The sequence below is a fragment of the Equus quagga genome, chromosome 16 (genome assembly GCF_021613505.1).
Source record: "Equus quagga isolate Etosha38 chromosome 16, UCLA_HA_Equagga_1.0, whole genome shotgun sequence".
In the NCBI taxonomy this organism is placed as follows: Eukaryota; Metazoa; Chordata; class Mammalia; order Perissodactyla; family Equidae; genus Equus; species Equus quagga.
Window position 1 is genome coordinate 66,435,817 of NC_060282.1, and position 26,225 is coordinate 66,462,041.

General features: G+C 35.9%; 1 protein-coding gene across 1 annotated transcript in view; it reads left to right on the forward strand.

Annotated features, from left to right (window-relative positions):
• Positions 1–26,225, forward strand: part of C16H8orf34 (chromosome 16 C8orf34 homolog) — a 371,062-nt gene that overhangs the window by 66,052 nt on the left and 278,785 nt on the right. The window contains exons 2-3 of the mRNA XM_046642279.1: positions 10,228–10,375; positions 16,113–16,244. Of these exons, the coding sequence (XP_046498235.1) occupies positions 10,228–10,375; positions 16,113–16,244 (280 nt within the window). The remainder of the gene's footprint in view (positions 1–10,227; positions 10,376–16,112; positions 16,245–26,225) is intronic.

Sequence of the window (26,225 nt, forward strand, 5' to 3'; positions counted from 1 at the left end):
AGAATAATAAAGTGGGAAGAATCATTCTTCCTGATGTTAAAACTTAATATCTGAATACAGAAATCAAGACATTATGATGCTGGTAGAGGGACAGACATAGATCAATGGAACAAAATAGAGAGCCCAGAAATAGATACACTAAATATGCCAGTTAATTTTTGACAAAGAAGCAAAAGCAATTCAATGGAGGAAGGATAGCCTTTTCAATAAATGGTGCTAGATCTATTGAACATCCATAGGCATAAAACTGAGACTTGACCTCAAACCTTAAACCTTGACACCTTTTGCAAAAATTAACTCAAAATGAGTCATTGGCTTAAATGTAAAACATACAACTTTAGAACTTTCAGAAGAAAACTTGAGAGAAAATTTTCAGGATTTAGAGCTTGATGAAGAGCTCTTACATATGACACCAAAAGCATGATTCACAAAAGGAAAAATTGATAACAGAGACCTCATCAAAATTAAAGACTTTTGCACTATGAAAAATCCCATTAAGAAGGTAAAAAGTGAAACTATGGAATGGGAAAAAATATTTTCAAATCACATATCCAACAAAGTAGTAGTATCTATAATATAATAATGAACTCTCAAAACTCAACAGTAAAAAGCCAAATAATCTCATTAGAAAATGGGCAGAAGATCTGCCTAGACATTTCACTGAAGAAGATATGCAGATGGCAGTAGTGTTCACTTATGATGGTCTAGTGTATCCCTCACCAATTTGAAGATATACTCGTCATAGAGGCATAAATGTGTTACATCTTTTCCTTAGCTCATCAATTCTGAGAGGAAGTGCTGGGTGTGCACTATGAAATTTCCTCATTATTCTGTCATGCTGAGCACCATGTTTTAGTTAAACATTCTTTATAAATGGTAAAAGGCTAAAATAAAGTAATTCTTACTCAACTAAGAGACATCCTCTTTCTTACGGCGACTTCTACATACATCTATTACTTCCATCATGGATTGATTTAATTAATTTCTTTGAGTTTTGAAGTGCTTAACTATTTCTGCTATGTATCACCTGTTTTGTACTCCTACAGAGGTATTCTCAGGTAGGATTGTGGAAAGTCCTACCTAATGCCAAATAAGTTGCTTTGATGGACTGTTAACGTTAAACAATATAAATTCCCTAACTGAAAGTGTTTCCAAGTATTTCCATATGGTATGCTAATATTTCTCACTGGGGTCTTTGATGTTTGCCTAGAAATTTAACTATGAGCTTGTACTTTTATATGAAAACTGTCTCAAAGTGGATACTTAATATTCAATAAGTTCATCTGAGAATTTCCAATCTTTCCAATGAAATCTCAGTTTTGATTGGGAATGAGAGAAGTGGGTTTAGGGCAGGCTTGGGCATGGTCCTGAGATGGAGGAAGGTTGAAAAAAACAGTGGACAGTCTTGAGTTCTCTGAATGGAAGGATCTGACAGGAAAACACCAAACAGATACCTGGCCCCTTCTCATTTCTGCATGGGAACCTCGATACTGCTTTGGAACCCATTTCTTGCTGAAGCCAAAACTCATAACAGAGCTTGGAGGTGTCATGAGGCAGAAAAAAATTTTCCTTGTTTTACTTCCATTCAGGAAAATGGAATGAAAGAGAAGGCAAACATGGGTTCGGTGTGGGTGTGAACCAAGGAGGATTCTGTCAATTGGGAATGGTGACATCAATTTAAACTAAAGCTGTTTCAGAATGAAAGGTGTTTTAGGGACAATTGAATTTCAAGTGGACATTCTTTCGTTTATTTGTTGACAATTCAATGCCCATTACTTGCCTAGTCATGAAATACAGCTGGGTAATGGTGATGGGGGTGAGTGTTGGAAGGTTGTGATCTCAGATGCAGATTTTTAATAAGACCTAATTAAAATCAGAAAATTGAAACATATGCAGATTTAGAATGAATTAATTTAGTCATTAGATCTTAATGCCAGTTTTGAACTAAAATAACATTGTACAGATGATAATGCGCCATATGCAATTATTTAACATAATTATAGGTGTTAAGTAAAAAATATATCTGATTGACATCACCTCCATTATTAATAGAGTGTCATGTCTCCTGCATATTTATTGATTTAGCAAAAAGACTGTGTAATGAGAAAGTCCTGAGATTTTGGAAATGGTTTTAATGTTGTTTCCTGATAACTTTCCCCTGAGGTTAAGAAGGACACAAGTATTACTTACCTCTAAAGGAAATGAGGCAAAAAGTAACTTACTCTCAGGTCACAAATTTTTAGGCAAAATGCCATTCTGTCTCTATGCTGTGGGACCCAGACCAAGAGTTCTTAACCTGGAGTCAGTGAAACCTTAAAGGGTCAGAGCGTGGATGAGTAAACACCCAGAAATGTTACGTAAAACTTGCTGTTTGTGTGAATGTGAACACGTGCTTTTTTTCTTTTCTTTACCAAAGGATTCCATAGCTTTCATCAAATGAAATGGATCTTTTATTAAAATAATTTCTACTGTTGCCTGATTACTCATACCAGTTTTAATAATAAATGACTCTTTGATGAGCTACCAATTCACTCATGGTTTTGCTTTTATCTAGTGGACATTAAAATTAAAATGTATTTTGTGACAATCATCATTGCTATTTAGTTGGTATCATTCTCCAGCTCACTAATTGTGCCAGTGTTCTCAACAGTACAAGGTTATCTGTTATTAGTTATAATAGCCCTAAATTCCAGTAGTCCTTACATGTTATATAATACAAATTTGCAATCGTTGCTTAATGATTTATGTTCTCTAGATTGTTTTTCAAAGTTCTTAAAAATAATTTTGTCTTTATATGTGTTTATATTATAAAACTAAATATATGAATTAAATTCATACCAGTAAGAAAAATATAATTAACAAAAAAAGAAACACCTATAAATGCAGGGGGCTGTCTCTCTATCTCTCTCTCTTTATATATATATTCATGAAGTTAAAAACTGTAGTTGATACACTTCCTAACTCATTCTATGAGGCCAACACTACCCTGATACCAAAACCAAACAGGGACAATACAAAGGAGGAGAATTACAGGTCAGTATCACTGATGAACAGATGCAAAAATCATCAACAGAATATTGGCAAACCAAGTACAGCAATACATTAAAAGGATCATACACCATGATCAAGTGGGATTCATTCCAGGGATGCAGGGATGGTTCAATATCTGCAAATCAATCAATGTGATACACTACATTAACAAAATGAGGAATAAGAATCACATGATCATCTCAATAGATGCAGAAAAAGCATTTGACAAGATCCCAAATCCACTTATGATAAAAACTCTCAATAAAATGGATATAGAAGGAAAGTACCTCAACATAATAAAGGCCATATATGACAAACCCACAGCCAACATCATACTCAATGGTGAAAAACTGAAAGTCATCCCTCTGAGAACAGGAACAAGACAAGGGTGCCCTTCTTGTCACTCCTATTCAACCTAGTACTGGAGGTTTTGGCCAGAGCACTTAGACAAGAAAAAGAAATAAAAGGAATCCATCTTGTAAAGGAAGAAGTGAAACTCTTGCTGTTTGCATATGACATGATTCTCTATGCAGAAAACCCTAAAGAATCCATCAGAAAACTATTAGAAATAATCAACAACTACAGAAAAGTTGCAGGGTACAAAATCAATTTAAGAAGATCCGTTGCATTTCTGTACACTAACAATGTACACTAACTAATTCTGTACACTAACAATGAAATCACGGAAAGAGAAATCAAGAATACAATCACATTTACAATCACAACAAAAAGAATAAAATATCTAGGAATAAACTTAACCAAAGATGTGAAAGACCTGTACACTGAAAACTATAAGATATTATTGAAAGAAATTGAAGAAATTGAAGAAGACATAAAGAAATGGAAAGATATTCATACTCATGGGTTAGAAGAACAAAAATAGGGAAAATATCAATACTACCTAAAGCAACCTACAGATTCAATGTGAACCCAGTCAGAATCCCAATGACATTCTTCACAGAAATAGAACAAAGAATCCTAAAATTTTATGGCACAACAAAAGACCCTGAATAGCCAAAGCAATCCTCAGAAAAAAGAACAAAGCTGGAGGCATCACAATCCCTGACTTCAAAATATACTGCAAGACTATAGTAATCAAAACAGCATGGTACTGGCACAAAAACAGACACACAGATCAATGGGACAGAATTGAAAGCCCAGAAATAAAACCACACATCTATGGGCAGTTAATCTTCTACAAAGGAGCAATGAACATACAATGGGGAAAGGGAAGTCTCTTTAGTAAATGGTGTTGGGAAAACTGGAGAGACACATGCAAAAGAGTGAAAGTAGACCATTATCTTGCACCATACACAAAAAATCAACTCAAAATGGATTAAAGACTTGAATGTAAGACCTGAAACCATGAAACTCCTGGAAGAAAATATAGACAGTACATTCTTTGAGATTGGTCTTAGCAGCATCTTTTCGAATACCATGTTTACTTGGGTAAGAAAAACAAAAGAAAAAGTTAACAAATGGGACTACATCAGACTAAAAACTTCTGCACAGCAAAGGAAACCATGAACAAAATGAAAAGACAATGCGCCAACTGGGAGAAAATATTTGGAAATCATTTATCCAACAAGGGGTTGATCTCCAAAACATATAAAGAACTCATACAACTCAACTATAAAAAAACCCCAAACAACCTGATCAAAAAATGGGCAGAGGATATGAACAGACATTTTTTCAAAGAAGATATACAGATGGCCAACAGACACATGAAATAATGTTCAGCATCACTATTTCTAAGGAAATGAAAATCCAAACTACAGTATTACCAGACACCAGTCAGAATGGCTATATACAGTACCAAGACAAAAAACAAGAAATATTGGAGAGGATGTGGAGAAAAGGGACTCCTCATATACTGCTGGTAGGAATGAAAACTGGTGCAGCCACTATGGAAAACAGTATGGAGATTTCTCAAAAAATTAAAAATAGAAATACCATATGACCCAGCTATCCCACTACTGGGTACTTATCCAAAGAACTTGAAATCAATGATCCAAAGAGATTTATGCACTCCGATGTTCATTGCAGCATTAGTCACAATAGCCAAGACGTGGAAGCAACCCAAGTGTCCTTCTATGGATGAATGGATAAAGAAGAAATGGTGTATATATGCATATGTATATATATAATGGAATACTACTCAGCCATAACAAAGACAAACTTGTCCCATTTGCAACAACGTTGCTGGACCTTGTGGGTATGATGTTAAGGGAAATAAGCCAGACAGAGAAAGAGAAATACTGCATGATTTCACTCATGTGGAAGATAACAAATACATGGATAAGGAGAACAGATTGTTACCAGAGGGGAAGGGAGCCGGGAGGTGGGCAAAAGGGATGAAGGGGCACATATGTATGGTGATGGACAAAATTAAACTATTGGGGGTGAGCACAATAAAGTGTATTCAGAAACTGATAAATAATTACACCCGAAATTACACAATGTTATAAACCTTTATGATCTCAATAAAATTACTTGGGGGGAAAAAAGTACACTGAGGAAAACTAAAAGAACAAACTGTAGTTGATAATAAACTATGAGAAATTTATTAGTTCTATAATCAGAAAAAATAAAGCCAGTAAGATGCAATGTGCATTTATAGTAACACATGTATGCTATAAAATATGTGATAAAAATGGTAATAATAGTAGTGGTAAACATATAAATATATAAAAACATGATATAAATATATAAAAATGTAATAGTAATCATGAAGATATTAGCTAACACTTCTTTTGGGTGGATCATAAAGGGTTCGGTCAGGAAAACAGACGCCTCTCTATCTGGGTCATATAGGGTTTAATACAAAAGAGCTTACATAAGGGACAGTTAGAAGGTTGGGGCACAGAGGCCAGGGAAATACTGCTGAAGGTGGGGGTGGGGTGGGGTTGGGGGTGGGGGAGCAGCCGACCTGGAAGACCTTGGCCTGGAGCACAGAAGCAGGTAGTTCTCAAATGCTGGCCTGGAAGCCACTGCAGTTCTCCAGTACATTTGCAGAGCTCCCACAGCTATCCCAGTCTGCAGTGGAAGTTTCCACAGATTTGTGGGGAAGCTGCTATGAATCTCTCATTAGCCCTCATATTTGCCTGCAATCAACTGCAAAGAATAATTTCTTGGCTTCTATGTACTTTGCAAGTCTCCTGTGAATTCCTCACACTGGGAAACTCTAGCCCAAATCATATAAAGGAGATTCTGGGAAACAGTTCACAGCCTTAGAAGGAAATGTTGGACAACCCATCACAGTAGGCCACATACATCCCAACCACTTTATTAATGCTTTGCCATCATTTAGTCCTCCTGGCAACCCTATGATGTAGGTACTATTTTTATTCACATTTAGTAGATGAAGTATTGAATATTAAAGTGATAAGTGCGTTGCCCAAAATCATATAGTTAGTAAGTTGAAGATGAGTGATTAAAAGAAGTGTCTGATTTCAGACTTGATAGCTGATTATTCCGTATGCTGTATCTTCTGTTGTATTTCGGTTACATTAGTAGTTAAGCATGAATCAAATCCTCTGTTGATGACAGCTGCTAATATATTTTGTTGGCAACTTGAATGCCTCAAACTTAAGTAGCCTGTGAGTGCAAACAGCATCATATTAAAACCATTACCTATATCTTATCAATTCCGAAGTCCCTTGCCTAAAATTTCCACAAATATTTTTTTCCAGAGCAGGAGTGCTATTACCTCTTCTGTTGTTGTTTCAATTTATATGCACCCACAGCCAAAATCTCCCAGGGATCCTGGCTAAAGGAAAGCTTGAAAACCACTGAAATAGCAAATGAGGACGATGCCCCACACCACAGCCCGCCTGATTACTGGCTGAAAAGGGACCAGGCAAGGCCCTTAGTAGAAGATGCCCAGGCGGCTTCTCTCCAAATCTACTTGCCAAAGCTCAGGGCAGCCACTGAGCCACAGACCTCAGCTCTGGGGAGGCCATGGTCACTGAACTGAAAGGCAGGCCTGGTCCCTAGGCCTCGAGCTGGGAAGCACCTCCGCCCTGTGGCTCCAGCATCTCCAATGGGTGTGAGGCTGGAGTCTCCGGGATGCTGGGCGGGGCAGGAGGGGTGGGGTTTCTGGCAACAGAACCCTCTGTGTCCGGAAGCACAGAGATACCCTGGTTCGCCGCAGCCAGCTCCTGGAGCGCCAGAGGATGGCATCTAGGGCGTGGTCTGGGTTCCGGGCTCTGGGGATGTCTGCGTCCCGGGACAGGCTTGGGGCAGAATCCAAAGAGCCGCGTCGGTGGCTTTCCCTCAGGACACTTGCGGAGGCGGCAGCATCCCAGGGCAGTAAGGAAGAGTCACTTAGGGTCGCATGTCGGGAACCCTGCCCCCCAGGCGCTCGGGCGCCGCCAGGTCTCCGGGTCGGGCCGGCAGGAGTCCTGCAGGACGCCCCAAAGCTGGCGGCTGAGCCGAGGCCCGGGTCGCGCGCTTGCGCGGGCGCCTGGATCTGCGCCTGCGCGGGGCGCCGTCGAGGAAGAGCTGGGCGCCGCCAGAGAGCGCAGCATCCTGCCGGAGGCCGTGGGCGGCCGATTGGTGGCCCATGTAGCGGGTGACTCGGCACAGTCTCCAAGTTGGTGAGGCTCTGGCTCCCAGGGAATTTCATGTCACAACTCTTGCACTGATGGTAAGAATTGTAGATGAGCCCCTCTCCCTCGCTGGAACCACAAAACATTCCCTAATGGTATTCAGCCTCGGTCCCCGACACTGTCTTGCTGTTCTAGAATACTTTTTTTCCTTATGGTGAATGATCCCTGTGGAACTTTCTGCAGTCAACTTTCTCTTTCCAACTTGACATTCCAGCTGCCAGACTCCTTTCTCATCTTATCCATCTAACGGCCCCTCAGTTCTGTTTCTGTGTGTCTAAATCCTAGTGGGGGGAAAAAACCCCAATCTTTTTTATTGCCAGGAGCATCTTTGCAAATCTAAGCTTTTAAATTTTTATGTTTGAGAAGAAGGTTTCAGTCAAGTTCAAGTCCTCAAAATCATTCGGGTTCTAATGCCAGTGCGTACGTGGATTGAGTAAGAGGCAGGAAAATTCCTCTTATAAATACGATAATCTAAATCTAGACTCTTGCCCAACCAAGATACCCAACATACCCAACTGCAAACGTTAACTGTTTTCATTTTCTTATGACTGAATTTCTTCTGTGTTTAATCTCATATATTCATTAATGGAATATAAGGGTATCCAAAACTACTTACTAGACTGATGGTATTTAAACAATTAAACAGTGATTACTTGGTTTATTATGATTGTATGATCCATCTTCTAAAGACAATGTAGGACTACTTCATTTTATTTTAAAAGAAAAAAATACCCTCAAAAACTTTCCATCTAATTTGAAAGGTTAAAAAAAAAATGCATGAGCTCTTCAGAGATTTCAGGATAGAAATTGCTGTGACTTTAAAGCCTTGTTATCTGACCTAATTTTGCTTTATCTGGGTGCCCAGGCCTTCTGTTGGTCCCTCTATTTATTTTTCTATTTTCTCGTAGCTTTTGTAATGTACAATGAATTTAAATAGAATGTAATATATCTCTTCTACAGAAGGAAAATCCAACATGTTTTAAATTGCATTCCGCTGATGTATAATTGGAGTTTAATTGAACCCTGCATTGCTTTACCACAGTAGAAGAATGACCTCTTTAGTAGTAACTATAGTAATTGAGAGTTTTAAATAACAGAAGACCTGTTTTTTGGAATATAAAAATGTGTTACGTTTGATAAATATTTTGCTTCACTGTGTATTTATGGCAGAAATCCTTTGCTCTTTTTAATTCCAGCTCTATGATCAATCTACACACTTTTGAGATACCTTGAATTATTTTATCCATGTCTCTGAGATCAACTTGGAATCTTGTCATCTACAAAGTTCATTTAGCTTCTACTCAGATAAATTTGTGTGTTCCTAGACTGCTATAAATGCCAACAAATATCCCTGAGATAGCATGACAGTAGTTTCTTGTATAGGATGTCAGAAGAGTATATTTTGCTGGGCTAAGAAATCTATGAACATTTTAATTGTTTTTTATTAGGACAATAAGGGACTTATTGGTTAGTGTAAGCCTCTTTACGAAGGTATCCTTAGAGACTGAATGATGACAAGCCAGCCATTTAAACATCCGAGAGAAGGAATGAGGAAATATGCCACCAACAAAAAATGGATGGGCGATTTCCAGTACCCCTCAGTTGGTACTCATATTACCTGATTTTCTGGCCTACTCACTGGAGCCACTGCCTCTCACAGAATCTGAACTTAAAATGACAATTGACAGACTATTATTCTGGGCTAAAACCAACAAGATGAAATGTGACCGATCTGAGTCGTAAAATGGTGCATGCAAGTTCACAAACCCAGTTACACAGCACAAAATGATATCCACGTGGCTTGGCAGCCGTTCATATGAGAACAGTCTGGGGATTCTAATTGACCACAAGTTGGAGCTTGAGCTTTGCTGTTCCTGACTGGAAAAAACAATGTGTAGATATTACCCTCAGGCAGATTTCTGCCCAATTTAAGGCATCATTAGAGCTGTCAAAAAATGGGACAGCCTGCTTTGGCAGGTAGAGAACTCTCTATTGCTTAACTCGTTAAAAAAAAGAAGAAGAAAGAATGAATACCAATTAGGGCTTCTGGAAAAAGGAAATTCTTTATTGTTTAGATACCAGTTTAAGACGTTTTTTGGTTTCTGCGAGTCTGTGACTTTTTTACTTTTGTTTCATTCTAACAAAATTTTCTTCCTTTTGAGATATTTAGGTATGATTAGAAGGAAAAATAACATTGGCATATAAGGTATATTTATCAAAAATGTAGTTTCTAGTGGCATCTCTCAAAACAGTAATGTGAAGTCTAAAATTCTTAGACTATAATTTTTCAAAAGAATTTTGATTGTTTGTAGTATGTTTTTGGTCAAGTATAATAATAAAAATAAATATATCTTGACTTTGTCATGTGTTAGCTATGTAACATAGATGATTTACTTCTCTGAACTTTGGTTTCCTCAAAATGAGAAACAATGAGTACAATAACTTGTACTAGGCTGAAAAGATTGTTATTGGGATTAAGTTAGTTGCTGTAAATAAAGCAATTAGAGCAGTTCTTGGCAATAGCAAATGCTATGTAAGTGTTCGCTATTATTATTAGATATAAATGTATGCTTTATTCTGCCTTCAGGAATTAATGACCAAGTTAATAACTGAGACACCTGACCAACCAATCCCATTTCTCATTGACCATCTTCAGTCTAAACAAGGAAACCGGGGACAACTTCAAAGAACTTTGTCTGGATCTGCAGCTCTGTGGGCAGAAAGTGAAACATCAGGTAAATGAAAAAATGTATTTTACACTTAATTTTGATACATTTAATGTAAAAGTTTACAAAAGTCTTTCTGATGAGATAAATCTAGGTGGTTACCTAGAGTTTCATGTATTAATCTGTGACTTCACCCTTATGCTAAAATTCATCATAAAATATTCTTGAATTTGAATATATGGTTATGTATTATGCTTCAAAATATGAGAATCTGTGTATTCAGTATTAATAGAAATAAGATTCAGATTTATATGAAAAAACTTCATTTGTATGATTCAAACTATTCTAAGCTTTACTTATTTCTTTTCCTTTTATGAAGAATTTGAACTCAATGCTTATAGCTTATCTATAGAAAGGTAAACAATAGATTTCTATAAGTTACCTTTCTTGTTGCCCAAAGTGTTGATAATTCTGTTGCCTTCAGCCCCAATTTTATCTTATGTGGTAAGTTCAACCTTAGGAAGATTCATTTACTCTGGACATTGGGGAACTAGCCTTAGCAAGTCTACAATAGCCTCTTCGCCCCATTAAGAATTAGTAAGACAGTTGAGTAGACTTGACTTTGATGTTTGTTTATAAAATGTGTGTCCGACAGCTTTTTTCCTTTATACATGCGTCTGTTGGTTTGACATTTCCGTTCAAATCCAAATGCACCCATGCTGGTTGCTTCAGTAGCCGGTTCCTTGCCTGATTCCCCTGGGAATCTGACTAACAGAACTCCAAATGCTTTGCTGGAGTGACACCCTCACTTCTCTCATCTTCTTCATGCTTTATGGGATATCGTGAAAGGATTTTGGTCTTCTTTGATTGTATTCTCATATTGGTACTTCTTGAGACTATGTCACCTGAAATGAGTAGGGAATAGGATATCCCCTGAAGAATATAGACATCTCTGGTGTCAGTTTTCCATACAGAAGATACAGAAGATATCTGCATCATAGAGGAAACTAGGTGTGAGCTTTTGGCATACAAAAAAGGAACTCTTGGTTTTCCTTGGCCTCACTGTGTTGGGTTTAGGTTCTAAGTAGTATGAGTATATGGCATAGGCTCTAGTTTATAGGTGCAAAGATGGCACCCATCATGTGAAGGCAGACCAGATGAACATCTGTGAGCTTATTGGAGCTCATATGAGCCTTTGTTTATAAATTGTAGTATTGGAGAGACAGTACTATGTTAAACTTGAAACTTTAATCAGCACGTGTTTAGTATCTCAGTTTCCATAGGTCAGAAGTCACTGTGTAACTAGATCCTCTGATTTAATCTCACAAGACTGCAAATCATGGTGTTGGCTGGGTTGCATTCTCGTGTGGGGGCTGGAGTAGGAAAGAATGTGCTTCCAAACTCATTTAGGTGTGACTGAGGTTCCTGTTTTCTTGCTAGGTTTCAGCCTGGGGCTGCTCTCAGCTTTTAGATGCAATCCACACTTCCTTGCCACAAGGCTCTTGCACATCATGGCAATTTACTTCCTTAAAGCCATCAAGAGAATTTCTCTCATCCAAGTCTACTAAGGTGGAGTCTTATATAATTAACAATCATGACATTGACATCCCATTGCCTTTACGTATTCTATTGGTTCAAGGCAAGTCAAAGGTCCTGTCTGCCCTCAAGGGGAGGGAATTATATAGGGCATACCATCAGGGGACAGAGATCATGAGGATCATCTTAGAAGTCTGACTAGTGCAAGTACTTAATGACCCATTGCTTGGAGAGGGTGAAAGAGGGGAGGAGATGATTATAACTCCCAGTTTACTGACTTGGGTAATGGCATAAATGCTTGTTTAATAAAGCAAGATGGAAACACAGGACTAAATTTAGTAAGGACAATAATAAGTCCAATTCCTATTAATGAATATGAGTGTTTTGTGAGATACCTGGATAGATAATTCCAGTAGGCAGTTGGATATGAGTCTAAGACTCTGGGGATGGGTCAAGGCAGGAGTCACAGATGTGGCATTCAGTATCACACACATAATCATTAAAAGCATGAGAGTGAAAGAATGAAAGGAATTGTGGTCAAATTTATAGATAGACTGGGAGAAGGCAAGTGTGAGATTATATCTGATGCCTTAAATTTTGTCTGTGTATTAAGACGTAAGGTGTTTTGCTGAGGACAAGAGGGTTGAACATTAGATAGGGGAGATTGATGTGAGTGACAGCAATTGTGGAGAGTCACCAAAGGAAAGGAAAAAAGAGTTGGTAAAAGCAAAATAAAAGAGTGTCAAGCAGTTCTGGGGCTTATCTAAAGTTGAAGACGTGAATTAGTGATGGAAACCATCAGCAAGATTGTGATGTTTCTCTAACAGTGCCCAGAAGTACTGGGAGAGGAGCAGAGAAATCAGTTCGAGAGACTGATTGAGACTTGTGCTTATGCCACAGCGAGGGTGGAGGGTGGAAGAACAGATTTTCAAAGGAGTTGAGGACACTTGTGAGCAAATTGTGCAGTGATCAAAGTGTGCTGTCTGGGATGAGAGCACAGTGAGCAAGGATAGGAAAAGGTTTAGACGTAGAAAGCAAATCAGAGAGCTGAAGACCTTTAGGGGACCAGTGTAATTGTAGGTGCAGTGAAAATATGAGAGTTATAGAATGAGGAGAGACTGCGAGATTTGAGATCAAGACTTTTGAGGTGGAATGATTCCAGACAGATAATAAGAAGGTCCTGTGGGTGACCTTAGTTTGGGGGTATATGAAGTATCAGAGAAGTGAAGCTCTTCAGAATTGAGGAAGACAAGGAAGAATGAGGCTTAATTCATGATTTGTCTAAGGATTAAGAGGTCACCACCATTTCATCCAAGTTGAGAGGTCAAGGGAGACCGCCAAGGTCTTGTAATCAGGCTCAAAAAGATGGCAATCATGAAGAGTGGTGAGTAGTGTAGACAGGCAGCATTTACCACAAGAGAGGAGGGGCTTCCTGCTTAACACTGATGGACCAGGAAAACCCCGCCTGTGGCCAGTGGCACATAGGCATTAAACATCCTCCATTCCAGGAAGCTGCGGAGGAGGGAGTTGCTCTTGTGGAAAGAATGAGGTGTGTCTTAAGACTTGAAAGGGGGCATGGAGGACTGTTTGTTTACCGTGGAGTGTGTGCTCCAGAAGGTGGAGAGGAAAGGTTTGAGAGAGAAGAATATGACAGGAGCGAGAAGGAAAGCATAATTCTTGGACATGAGTATAACTGAAGGAGTTATAATTTGAGGGACAGTGAATAATGCCAGTATCAACCTTGACTGCAATTTGGAATTGTTTCCTTTGGTGCATGTTCTGATTAGCTAGAAAATGTCTCAATATTTAAATTATATGGGTATAATACTTTTTTAAAACATCTGAAGATGTTATCTTATTGACTTTTAAGTGTATCTAGCAACTTGGGACACAACATCTTCTCAAAAGTCTCTCATTTAATATTGTTGAGGAGAAACCTGAAAGCAGCTTTATTTAAGATGTTCTAATTAGTCTTCTTAAATACTTATGAGATTTGTTTTTCCTTTATTTCTTGTATCCAAAAGTTTTACTTGGAATACATATAGATGATTGTCTCTTTTCTTTAATTTTTCCTTATATTCAGTGAATCATGTCAATTAGCAAGGTCTTCGGCCTAGAAATTTTTTTCTTGTGTACTTAGTTATTGCTTCTATTATATTTTCTTTGATTTCTTCTTCAGGAAAATCAACTATGTATCAGTTGATTTTCCTCTACTGTTCTCCATTCCTCTCATTTCATCTCTCTTTGTATTTGCCTTTCTTTATTGACTAACTTCTAGGGAGTTTTGTCAAGTGTGTTCTCTGTTTCACCGATGCAGTTTTCTACAATATTGGTTTTTTCTTTCTGGCTTTGAACACAAATTTAAATGTTGGCATTACATTTTAGTTTCCCGTCAGCATTTTTTTTTCTCATTTTCTTTTTAAATTTCTGTTTGCAGTTATATGTTTACCATAGGTTGGTTAGCCCATCTCCTCTCTCATTTGTTTTTGTTTCATAGAGTCCATTTTCTTTCATTTTTACTGAGAAGACAAAATAGCCACATTCTAAAATTTAGAGGTTTTTCATGGTAAATGTTTTCCAAAACTATGTACTTCCTCTGTATCTTGAATGCTGGATTACTGTTTTTTATATTGAATTTTTTCTTAAAGTGATATTTTTCCTATTTATTCAAATTTAAATGAGGGGTGTTTTATCTAGTTATGGTTTGTCGATAAATAGTGTAGGTGGACTCATTTTGTCCCATGACCATATAGCTCAGAACTATTTGGATCCTTTTCAAAAATTTTAGAGAGACAGGTGAAATCATGGCTGCTAATAAAATTTCCATTATCAGTTGAATCTTGTGGGTCTCTGCTAAACTGATGAGTGACTTTGTCTCTTATCTCTTTTTCAACCCTCTAAATAAGAATGATATCATTGCTAGATTATTTAAGTTGATGTGGACTTTTCTCCTTGCTAGCAGTGGAGAAGCAAAAAAGCCACAAAATCTAGTGTACCATTCCTCTCTGGCTCATTTTAGTTTTTCTTTGTGTCATGAGATGCTATATTTTATGATAAGGCTTCTTTCTTCCATTAGTCATCTGAGTTAGAAGAAGGTATGGTCCTAGGATGGATGTACGAAGACAAATTCTGATAGATTGTGACTCTGATGTAGGGGCAAGCATTGTGGATGCCTAGAAATCTTCCAGTCTCTTTTTGATTTGCCTCTCTGTTGTCTTAATCCTATCTGTGGGAATACTTCCTTGGTTCTGGCAGACCATAGACCAATATTTCGGTTCCTAGTGTTTTAGAATATTTATGCCTCTTTTGGTATTTAATGGTATGTTGGAAATGGAAAAATTGGATGACAGCTAGTTAAGTACAACCTTAACACGAAAATTTGAGTGATCCATATGTTTCATGATTTCTATTTGGCATTTATAAGTGGGTTGCCAAAGAAAGATTTATAATGCATCCATTAAGCTAGGAGGATTTCACAACTTGTAAATTTGATCAAGAAGGCAGAAGTAAACTCTTACAAATATCACATAGATGAAAGAGGAAGATGAGAAAGCAATGAATAAGACAGAAAAGGAGTAGTCAGAGAGGTGATATAGGGATGAGGAAAATGTAATGCTCTGAGAACAAGAGAAGGAAAAATTCCACAAAGATAGGTCTATCTAAAAATATGAAAATTTGGCAAAGAAGTCAAGAGGGATGAACTCTTAGAAAGATCATTTAATTTTGGAATTGGTATGGCACTGACCACCTTTGAAGGGGAACTATAACTTTCAAAAAAGTTGATTGAATTAATCTTTCTTGAATAGAGAAGTGGAAAAATGAGTGATACTATAGATGAAACTTAGGTGAATGTCAGTGGTTTTATGTATCATAGTGAATAATGCATAAGGTAATGTCAGATGAGTAGAATTTACTTGAATATTTATTTTTATTTACAACATAATACATTTATTTAAAGACTGTTACTTTAAGTAATGGTAATCTATGCCTTAAAAAGCCTTTCAAATAATTTCATAGTTTAACATGATCTTAATCATATTAATATACCAACTGATTCATATCAAATTCAAAACTCAAATTCACAGGGGAATTTAAGCAATAAATACTTTTGGATATTTGCAGTATTTTTGATGTGAGCTGACCTACAGCTTTTGCCAGGTATATCCAATGACATCGTGGATTTAGTTTTTGATCCATCTTGAAATCACTTATTACTGAGTTTACATATATATATAAACACACATATATTTGTTTTATTTTGTTTTAACAGAACATAAAGGAACAAGAAGGGATTTCAGAAGCTATGATAAACCCTGGCAATTACATGCAAAGAAGCCTAAAAAGTCAAAAAGTGACCTTGCCGTGTCTACTATTTCTCCACCATCACCAGAGTCCAAATCATGTAAGGAAGTTTGCCATTCAAATGTTACTTAATGTGTGTAAGTCTATATTATTCACAAAATGAAGAAAAGGTAAGAATTGAAACCAAACTTTTATATGATGTTTCTGACTGTTAATCCTAATGGATTTCATGTCCACTTCAGCAGTAACATTGAGCTTTATTTATATCTATCTACTCACTCACTCACTCACGTTCTCAAGCATGTGTAATTGATTTAGACCTTTTGGAGTGTAACATTCTTTTAAGAATGTGAACTGCCTGGAGTGGGTCCCTTGCCTTTCATGTCGAGTTGCAGCATTGTATCATATTCCAAGCAACACCATCCCTATATTTAATAAAGCACATAAAAGCAAATTAAATCTTTTAGAAGGAAGCAAGGGAGATTTCTATTTAAAACATCTAACAAAATTTAAAACAATCCCTCACTCATGAGTTTCCTGAAGTCCTACTCATTATTTATTACTGAAGTCCCTATGCTTATTCCCTCTCCGACTATGACAAGTACCCCTTCTCTCTTTCAATACTGCTTCTCTTTTTCCACTGCCCTAGTAGCCATTGGGTTTCTCCAGTGCTCTGCTACCACTGTGTATGTATAAACTTGTCAAAAAGCTTAGGAGCCTGTAGCAGGTCAGTTATTCTTGGAAGACAGGGGAGCTTGATAGCTGTTATTACGCATCAATTTCTTGTGCTTGTTATGGAGTGAGATGTTTGATTTTAATTTCAACAGTGAACAGAATAGATAGAAAACTATTTTTGTTCAAAAATTATGGAAAACTGTTATGTGCTAACTAGCATCTGAATTGGGATCATTTGTGAAAGTGACTGAAATTATCTCTTTGAGTTTATTTATATAGTGAAACTCAGAAAAAGTATTGTATTGATCACAAAGTTCTCTTTGAGTTTATTTATATAGTGAAACTCAGAAAAAGTATTGTATTGATCACAAAGTTCTTGTGAGAATTATGTGAAGTATTAAAACCTTCAAATTTTCTTTTAAAATTATGATTGTAACTAAATGATCTTGCTTCACTAGTTTGGTTTATAAAATTAGGTCCCAACATTTTTTTAAATATAAAAGCTTAAAATTTGCATATGGGATTCATGACCAAATCTCTAGTAATGTCCAACACAGTGCCTGGCTCAATTAATACGTGTTAAGTGGAAGAAAAAAAAGAATAAAGGAATAAATGAAAAATGGAATGAATTAAGCCTCAGTCTCACATTTCCCTTTCCATCCTGGATTAATCGGTCTCTCTGTCTGTCTCTCTCTCTTTTTGCCCCAAGGGTAAATTCATAATCATAGAGCCTTACCAATTTTGAGGGCCAGTCCTAGATCCCATCACTTGAGGGTAGAATGGTAAAGGCCCCTCATTCTGTAGAATCTGTGCTCTTTACAGGATACTACCAAGCCATAGAATGTTGCTGGTGGTCTGCCATCTGATGATATCTCTTTCTGTTCAGGTGACCTACTCCCAACCTTTGGTTCCATAAGACTGTTAGCTTTTTCAAGCAAAATTAATAACAAAGTAGCATGAATTTTTATAGTATATGTAGGGATAATATATATATAACAATAAAAATATAGGATTCAGAACTATTAATTAGAAATTTATTGTCAAAATATATTAAATTGTTCCTAAAGTAGTAGAATATCTTTTGAACATGTACTATGATAAGTTAAAGATGCATCTTGTAATATGTAAAGCACTACTAAAAAATAGCACAAAAAGGCATAAATAAAAAATCAATAGATGAGTTAAAATGGTGTGCCAGAAGAAAAATAAAATTCATGCTATTAAAACAACCAGGAAAAGAGGAACAGAGACATAAAGAACAGATTAGAAAAATAACAATCAAACACCAGGATGATAGGCTTAAGTACAAATATGTCAATAGTTACAATAAATGTCAATGTACTAAACATGTCAATTAAAAAGTAAAGATTTTCAGGAAGATTTAAAAAGTATAGATTGTTTACAAGAAACACATTTTAAACATAAAGACACAAACAGTTTGAAATACTATGCATAAAGAAACTTTAATGACTGTGGTAATATCAGACCAAGCAGAAGTCAAGATGAAGGGTATTACTAAAGATAAAGAGAACCCAATAACAAAGTTCCCAATTACAAGGAGGGAAAAGTTTACAAAAGTAAAGGGGAATATAGACAAGCAGAATGAATAGACCAAAACATGAGTAAGGATATGGAAGATTTGAATACCTACAACCACCTTGACATTTATTGCACACTCTACCCAGCAAAATTAGAATATATGTAATTCTCAATTCCAGACAGAATAGTCATCAAGATAGACCATATGCTGTACCGTAAAACAATGATCGAAATAATATGGAGTATGTTTTCTGCCAAAATGGTGTTAAATTTGAATTAAGTTACCATAGCAAACCTCGGAACTTCCCCCAAATATTTCAAAATCAAAGAACACATTTCCAAATAACTCATGAGTTGAGAACAAAACCACAAAGGAAATTAGACAAGATTTTGAAAAACAAAACATTAAAATTTGTTGGATGAAGCTAAAGTAGTGCTTAGGAAGAAATTTATAGCTGAAAAATCCTGTATTAGAAAAAGAGAGTAGTGTAAAGTCAATGATCTCAGCTTTCACTTTAAGAACATAGAAAATAATGACTTAAAACCAAGATATATTGAGAAAAAGAAATGATAAAAATAATAATAAAAGTTGAAATAGAAAACAAACAGTAAAGAAAAATCAATAAATTGAGAAGTTGGTTATTTATAAAGATTACTGAAGTAGGTAAACACCTAGCAAGACTGATTAAAAAAAAGAGAGAAAACCCAGCTACAAATATAAGAAGTGAAAGAGGGAAGAAGACTACAAATTCTGAAGCAATTAAAAAGATAATAAGGGGATAATTTGAACAACTCTTTGCCGATAAAATTGACAACTGAGATGAAAAGTATGAATTCCTTGACAGAATTTACCAAAACTGATCCAAGAAGAAATAGAAATATTTAAATGTCCTATGTCAACTTAAAAAATTGAATTCATCATTAAACAGTTTCCCACAAAGAGAACTCCACACCAAGATGGTTTCCCTGGGGAATTCAAACATTTAAAAATGACGTAATACCATATGCAACTCTTTCAGAAAATAGAGGAGGAGGAGAGTACATATTCCAACTCATTTTATTAGCCTCTATAACCCTACAATTAAAACAAGTTAAGGACATTACAAGAAAAGAAAAGCACAGACCAATATCCCTCATAATCGTAGACATGAAATATTCTTATCAAATATTAGTAATTTTAATACAGAAATATGTGAAAGGGATAACACTGTATGATCAAATTCGGTTTATCCAAGAAATTCAAGGTTAGGAGAACATACAAAAATCCACTCATGTAATTCACTACATTAACAGATTAAGAGAGAAAAATTATATGGTCATTTCAATAGGTGGAAGAAATTATTTGACAAAGTATAGCATTTATGATCAAAACTCCCATCAAACTAGAAATAGAAGAACATTTCTTCACCCTAATTAAGGGCATCTTAGAATCTCACAGCTACTATGTATTCAGCATTGAAATACTGAAATATTTCCTCTATAACTAGGAACAAGAGAGGATGTGTTTTCACCACTTCTGTTCAGCTTTATAGTAGAGGTCATAGTCAATGAAATCAGACAAGAAACAAAATGCATAATTGCAAATGAAGATATAAAAATGTCTGTCCATTGGATGGCATGATTGTATACATGGACACTTCTTAGGAATTTATAAGGAAACTACTAAAATTAAGTGAACTTATCAAAGTCATTGGCTATAAGTCAATATAAAAAATCAGATGTATTTTTATATACAAAAAAATGTAAATCACAAAAGGACCTTAAGATACCATTTATACTAGCATCAAAGAGCAGTAAATATTTAGGGACAATTTAATGGGAAAATGTGTAAATTATCTGCACAGAAAACTATAAGAGCATTACTGAGAGAAACTAAAGAAGAGCTGAATAAATGGGTAGATATGCCATGTTCATATTCAATATTGGTAAGATGTCAATATACTGAAAACTGATCTAGAGACTGAATACAATCCCTATCTGAACTCCAGCAGTTATTTGCCCCTAGAAATTGACGATATTATTTTAAAATTTACTTGGAAAGGCAAAAGACCATGATTGTCTAAAGCAATCTTGAAAAACATGGACTAGTTTGGAAAATTTATCCTACCTGAGTTCATCTTATGAAACCATAGTTATCAAGATGGTGTGATTTTCATGAAAGGATGGACAAATAAATCAACTGAACGTAATGAAGAGTCCAAAAATAGACCTTTGTATACAGTCATATGATCTTCCACATGGACATGTACGTAATACAATAGGAAAAGAAAAAGTTCCTTCAACATTGGACATTCATAGGTGAAAAACACATAACCTTGATCCCTACCTTAAATCATACTGAAAATCTGAGAGGAGTCCTAGACCTAAAGATAAAAACAAAAACAACAAAACTTCTAAAATAAAACATACAAGTATATCATTATGACCTTGGAGAGGCAAAGAAGTTTTAGAGAATGCCAGTTACTATGACTTCATGAGTATAATCACTCCAAAACTTTTTTTTAGGTTAAATTAACATAATATAAAGTTAACCATTTAAAAATGTACAATTCAATGGCATTTCGTACTTTGAAAATATTATGCTACCATGACCTCTATCTAGCTCCAAAATGTTTCCATTGCCAAAAAAGGAAACCCTGTAACTGATAAGCAGTCACTCAGCATTCCCACCTCCCATTAGCCCTGGGAGCTTGCTTTCTGTCTGTATGGATTTACCTATTTTGGATATTTCATATTAATGGAATCATACAATGTATGACTTTTTTGTGTTTGCCTTATTTCGCTTACCATAATGTTGTCAGAGTTTATTCCCATTACAGCATGTGTCAGTACTTCATTCATTTTTATGGCTGAATAATATTCCATCATATGGGCATACCATATTTTGTTTATCCATCCATCCTTTGTAGAGCATTTTGGTTGTTTCTACCTTTTGGCTATAGTAAATGGTGCTACTATAAACATTCATGTACAAAGTAATTGTTTGAACATCTGTTATCCATTATTTGAGTATATACTTTGAAATAAAATTGCTGAGTCATATCATAATTCTATGTTTAACTTTTGGAAGAACTGCCAATTACTTTCTATAGAAGCTACACTGTTTTACATTACCACTAGAAATGTCAGAGGATTCCAGTTTATCCACATTCTCACCAACACTTGTTATTTTCTGTTTATAAAAAAATTATAATAGCCATCCAAGTGGTTGTGAAGTGGTATCTCATTGTCATTTTGATTTTGCATTTCTCTAATGACTAATGATGTTGAGCATTTTTTCATGTTCTTCTGGGCCATTTGTATATCTTCTTTGGAGAAATGTCTATTCAAGTCTTTTGTTCATTTTTGTAAGTAGGTTGTTACTCTTTTTGTCATTGAATTCTAAGACTTCTTTATATATTCTGAATACTGCATCTTTATCAGATATATGATTTGCAAATATTTTCTCTCATTCTGTAGATTATCTTTTTCTTTCTTTTTTTTTTTTTTTTAAAGATTTTATTCTTTTCCTCTGTCTTCCCAAAGCCTCCTGGTACATAGTTGTATATTCTTCATTGTGGGTCCTTCTAGTTGTGGCATGTGGGATGCTGCCTCAGCGTGGTTTGACGAGCAGTGCCATGTCCGCGCCCAGGATTCGAACCAACGAAACACTGGGCTGCCTGCAGCGGAGTGCGCGAAGTTAACCACTCGGCCACGGGGCCAGCCCCATCTTTTTATTTTCTTGATAGTATTCTTTAATATACAGGTTATTAATTTTGATGAAGCTCAACTTATGTATTTCTTTTTTCTTTTGCTTGTGCTTTTGGTGACATGTCTAAGAAACCCTTGCCTAAACTAAGGCTATAAAGATTTACCCTTATGTTTTCTCCTAAGAGTTTTATAGTTATATCTCTTAAATTTATGTCTTTGATCCATGTTTAGTCAATTTTTGTATATGATGGGAAGTAGGGGTCCAAATTTATTTTTTTGCATGTGCATATACAGTTGTCCATTTGTTGGACAACACTATTTGTTGAAATGAGCCATTCCTGCTGTCTTTGATTACTATTTGCATGAAGTATCTTTCAACCATTATTTTTCAAATATTCTTTCTGCTCCTTTTTCTCTCTCCTCTCCTTTCGGTACTACCATTATGTGCATGTTGGTACATTATGCAAATCAATAATGTAAGAAAGTCTCATGACATCTCAAATAATACTTGAATGGAATTTGATAAAAATTTGTATCTTATTTTAAAGCAAAATTAAATAAATTTTAAGAAAAAAATGTTTATTTTCTTAATAAAACATTGTGAGGCACAAATATTTATGCAATAAATTGAAAAAGTTTCCTAAGTGATTGTTCTTAAGAGAGAAAAAGACAATAATATTTACAGTCATTAGCTTTCATATGTGGAGAAGTTATATTTAACATTCATTTAAAAAAATTTTTATTGCTAAAGCTTACCTAAAAATAGATACTATATATTAATCAGGCCAGTTTTATGAAGAACAGTATAATCTGTTAGCCCATCCAGTAGATTGTGAGCTTCAGCAGAATGTAATCTCCATGAGGACGGAGGATTTTGTTGCTTTTATTCCCACGGATTTATCCCCAGAACCTAGAACAGTGCCCGACACATAGTTTATGCTATATAAATGAGTGAATAAATGAGGAGAATTTAAGAATGAATTAGTGCTAAAATATGACCTAGTCTCATAACAGTTTAAAAGCTGTGAATTTTCAGATAAAAAATAACACTTACACAATGCAAGCTGGTATAGGTATAAAGATCTGCAAGATAATATTATGTTATCAATGTTCAATTGTTATTTGGCATAGAAGAAAGATACAACAGATAAGGTTTGATGAAGGTTTTGCTGTGTGGTATTAAGTATTTCCCCTCATTACTTATTGGAATGGTGGTTCTGGTGGACTGGTTGAGGATGGTGAGTAGGGACTTGGCAGAAAGGACCAGAAGAGTGTTCATCGGTCGAGCCCCTGTGCATGATAGTGTACACTGATTTTTTATAGCCATTTCAAATTCATGATCAAATGAGAAAATTGAGGTAAATAATTTAGCTTAGATTAAAACCAAAAATTAAAACCAACCCTAAGTACTTTTATTTATACTTTTGCATTTGTGGGAGGATTTCTCAGAGTTTTTTGCTTTTTTTGTTGTTTTTAGCAATTTGTTTGTTGGAGAGGAAGATTGGCCCTGAGCTAACATCTCTTGCCAATCTTCCTCTTTTTGCTTGAGAAGGATTGTCACTGACCTAGCATCTTTGCCGATTTCCCCTATTTTGTGTGGGATGCTGCCACAGCCTGGCCTGATAAGCAGTGTAGGGGTCCTCGCCTGGGATCTGAACCTGCAAACCCTGGGCCATCAAAGCAGAGTGTGCGAACTTAACCACTGCACCACCAGGCCGGCTCTCTCAGTTTTTTTTTTTCCAGTGTTGCATTTAGCACAGAATGTACAAAGAGGAATAGATGTATATTTATTGTAATTTTTGGAGAAAAGGAAAGGACAGTGCATGTGTATGGAAAACACAAATTACATAAATGTGAGAATGCAGATGGCAGCACAGTGTCTGAAATATCATTATACAGAAGCGCAGAAGGCAGGAGATATAAAGTAATGGGTTCATTCTCATCAACTGTTATTAACTATACAGCTGAGATATTTCCTGGCATATTTTAAATTAAAGTGTAGTAATGGGGAGGAACTTTCAGATAAAAACATTAGCATTTATTAAATTTTAGAAAACAGAGTTGAAAAATGTAAATAATTGAAATTATTTTGGCTCAAAAGAAATGGATAAACAGTATCTCAAAAGTCATTGGGAGGAAACAGTACATTTATTTTTAATCCATAGATAGAAACTATTGGTGGAGGTCACAGTGAGTCAGAATTTGATTGATATAATGAATTGTTCAAAAGTCACCCTACGTAATGTACGATAGGCTGATTTGTGAAGTAGCAGCTTCATTATGGATGAGTGGAGGATACCCATGTGCAGGGTGCCGTGGACAGGCTCCCGCACTGGGGGTGAGCTTTGCCTCAGTGACATCACAGACTATCCCTAATCTCAGATTCTGTCTCCTCCTATGGGTCATATTGTGTTGTTGATACTATTGTGCTGTTTTGCATTTCTCCTGGGGATATTTGTGAAAAATGTATTTAAATTGTAGCACTGAGTTTTAAGATTAAGGATGACCTAAGTAAGGTTTTTAATGTCAGAAACCTTCAGAGATGTTCTCCTCTGAAGACTCTGTACTGGGCTGATGATCTCCCAAATCTCCTTCATTATTTATCAAAACATTTTTTGAAATCACCCAGCATAGTTGATTAGACCCTGATCATACTGTGGCCTGGGCTGTCCTAAATGTGGTTCCCATGATAAGTTGAGTATCGTATATGTGTCAGATTCTCACAAGCTACAAAAATATCTGAAGAAATTTGCCTTAGTTCCTCTCAAAAGTGCTGAGGAAAAGTCCTTGGATGTTTTGTCAGTTCTGTAGGGCTGCATATAACCTCCCGAAAACTGAATGGCTTAAAACAGCAACCATTTACAATTTCTCATAATTCAGTGGATTGACTTGGAAGTTCTTCTGCTGGTCTCACCTGGGCTTGCCCACGTTATGTGTTCAGGTGGTAGGTCTGCAAGGGCTCAGATGATGGACAGCTGGACCATGTCTGGTGGTCTTCTGAGGATGTTGACCAATCAACTGATTTTTTTTTAATCTATGCTCTTATTTTTTTAAATTAAAAAAAGAGAATAATTTTCATAGTATATTGTAATTTCCAGGAAAATTAGATAGTACAGTGATGCAGATTAGAGAAATTATTCAAAGAAGGTTAATAAAAGTGCCAACCAATGTTTTGAGGGATCTGGTCCAGATGTAGTTTTATCTGCTTCCTCTTCTGAGTTTCTCTCCCCTATAGCTGGGCTTGTCCCTAGGGATTCCCTGGGGCATGACCTGTCAGGTAATAGCAGTATGCCTGGAGGTGTTTTCTAGAACCGTTGATCATGATCACGGTGTCCACTCTCCGCTGCTTGCACACCAGTGCATTGATGTTAGCTGATATCTCCATCCTGGAGTGTATTAACAAGGAAACACAGAGGAAGAAGCTGCGTTCTATGTTTTTAAATTTTAGATTTAAATTCTAGAAGTAATATTTGCTCATTTTGACAAGTAAAAAAATACAGACATGTAGAAAGATAGTCTCTCTTCAGTCCCTTCTACTTGTGCAGAAATAATTTGTATCTTTTCACATCCTTTGAAATAGTTTGCTTCTTTTTACATCCTTTCCTTGTACAAACTAGCATATAAAATATGCATGGGTTGATTTGCTTTAAAGCCGGCTTTAAACTTTACACATTCTTAAGCAACTTGTTCTTGCGTTGTGGATATATCTCCATGCTAATAAGCTGAGATCTAAGTTACAATTCTTAGTAACTGCAAACTATAGCATAGTGTGAATATGCCATAATCTATTTGTCTCCTTGTTGAAGGTCATTTAGATTAATCCCAGAATTTTGCCACCACAAACTATTTGCTGAAATAAATAAGTAAATATCTTGGACTTTCTGCTAAAAACAAATTGTACGTATATACATAGGTACAGGTGTTTTCATTTCTTTATGATGACTTACAAAACACCTTGAAGGGTCAGCATATTTTTTATTAAATAGATATTGCCAGATTACTTTTTAAAAAGGTGGAAGAGATATTTCAATAGTCTGAGACTCTATTTCCTGTACGCTTACCATGTAAATATTTTAAAACTATTTTATTTTATTTTTATCAAATAAAAAATGTATATGGTTTAAAAGTAAAGCAGTACTCCAAAGCAGTAGTGTCCTTTGCTCTCCCCTGTTCTGTT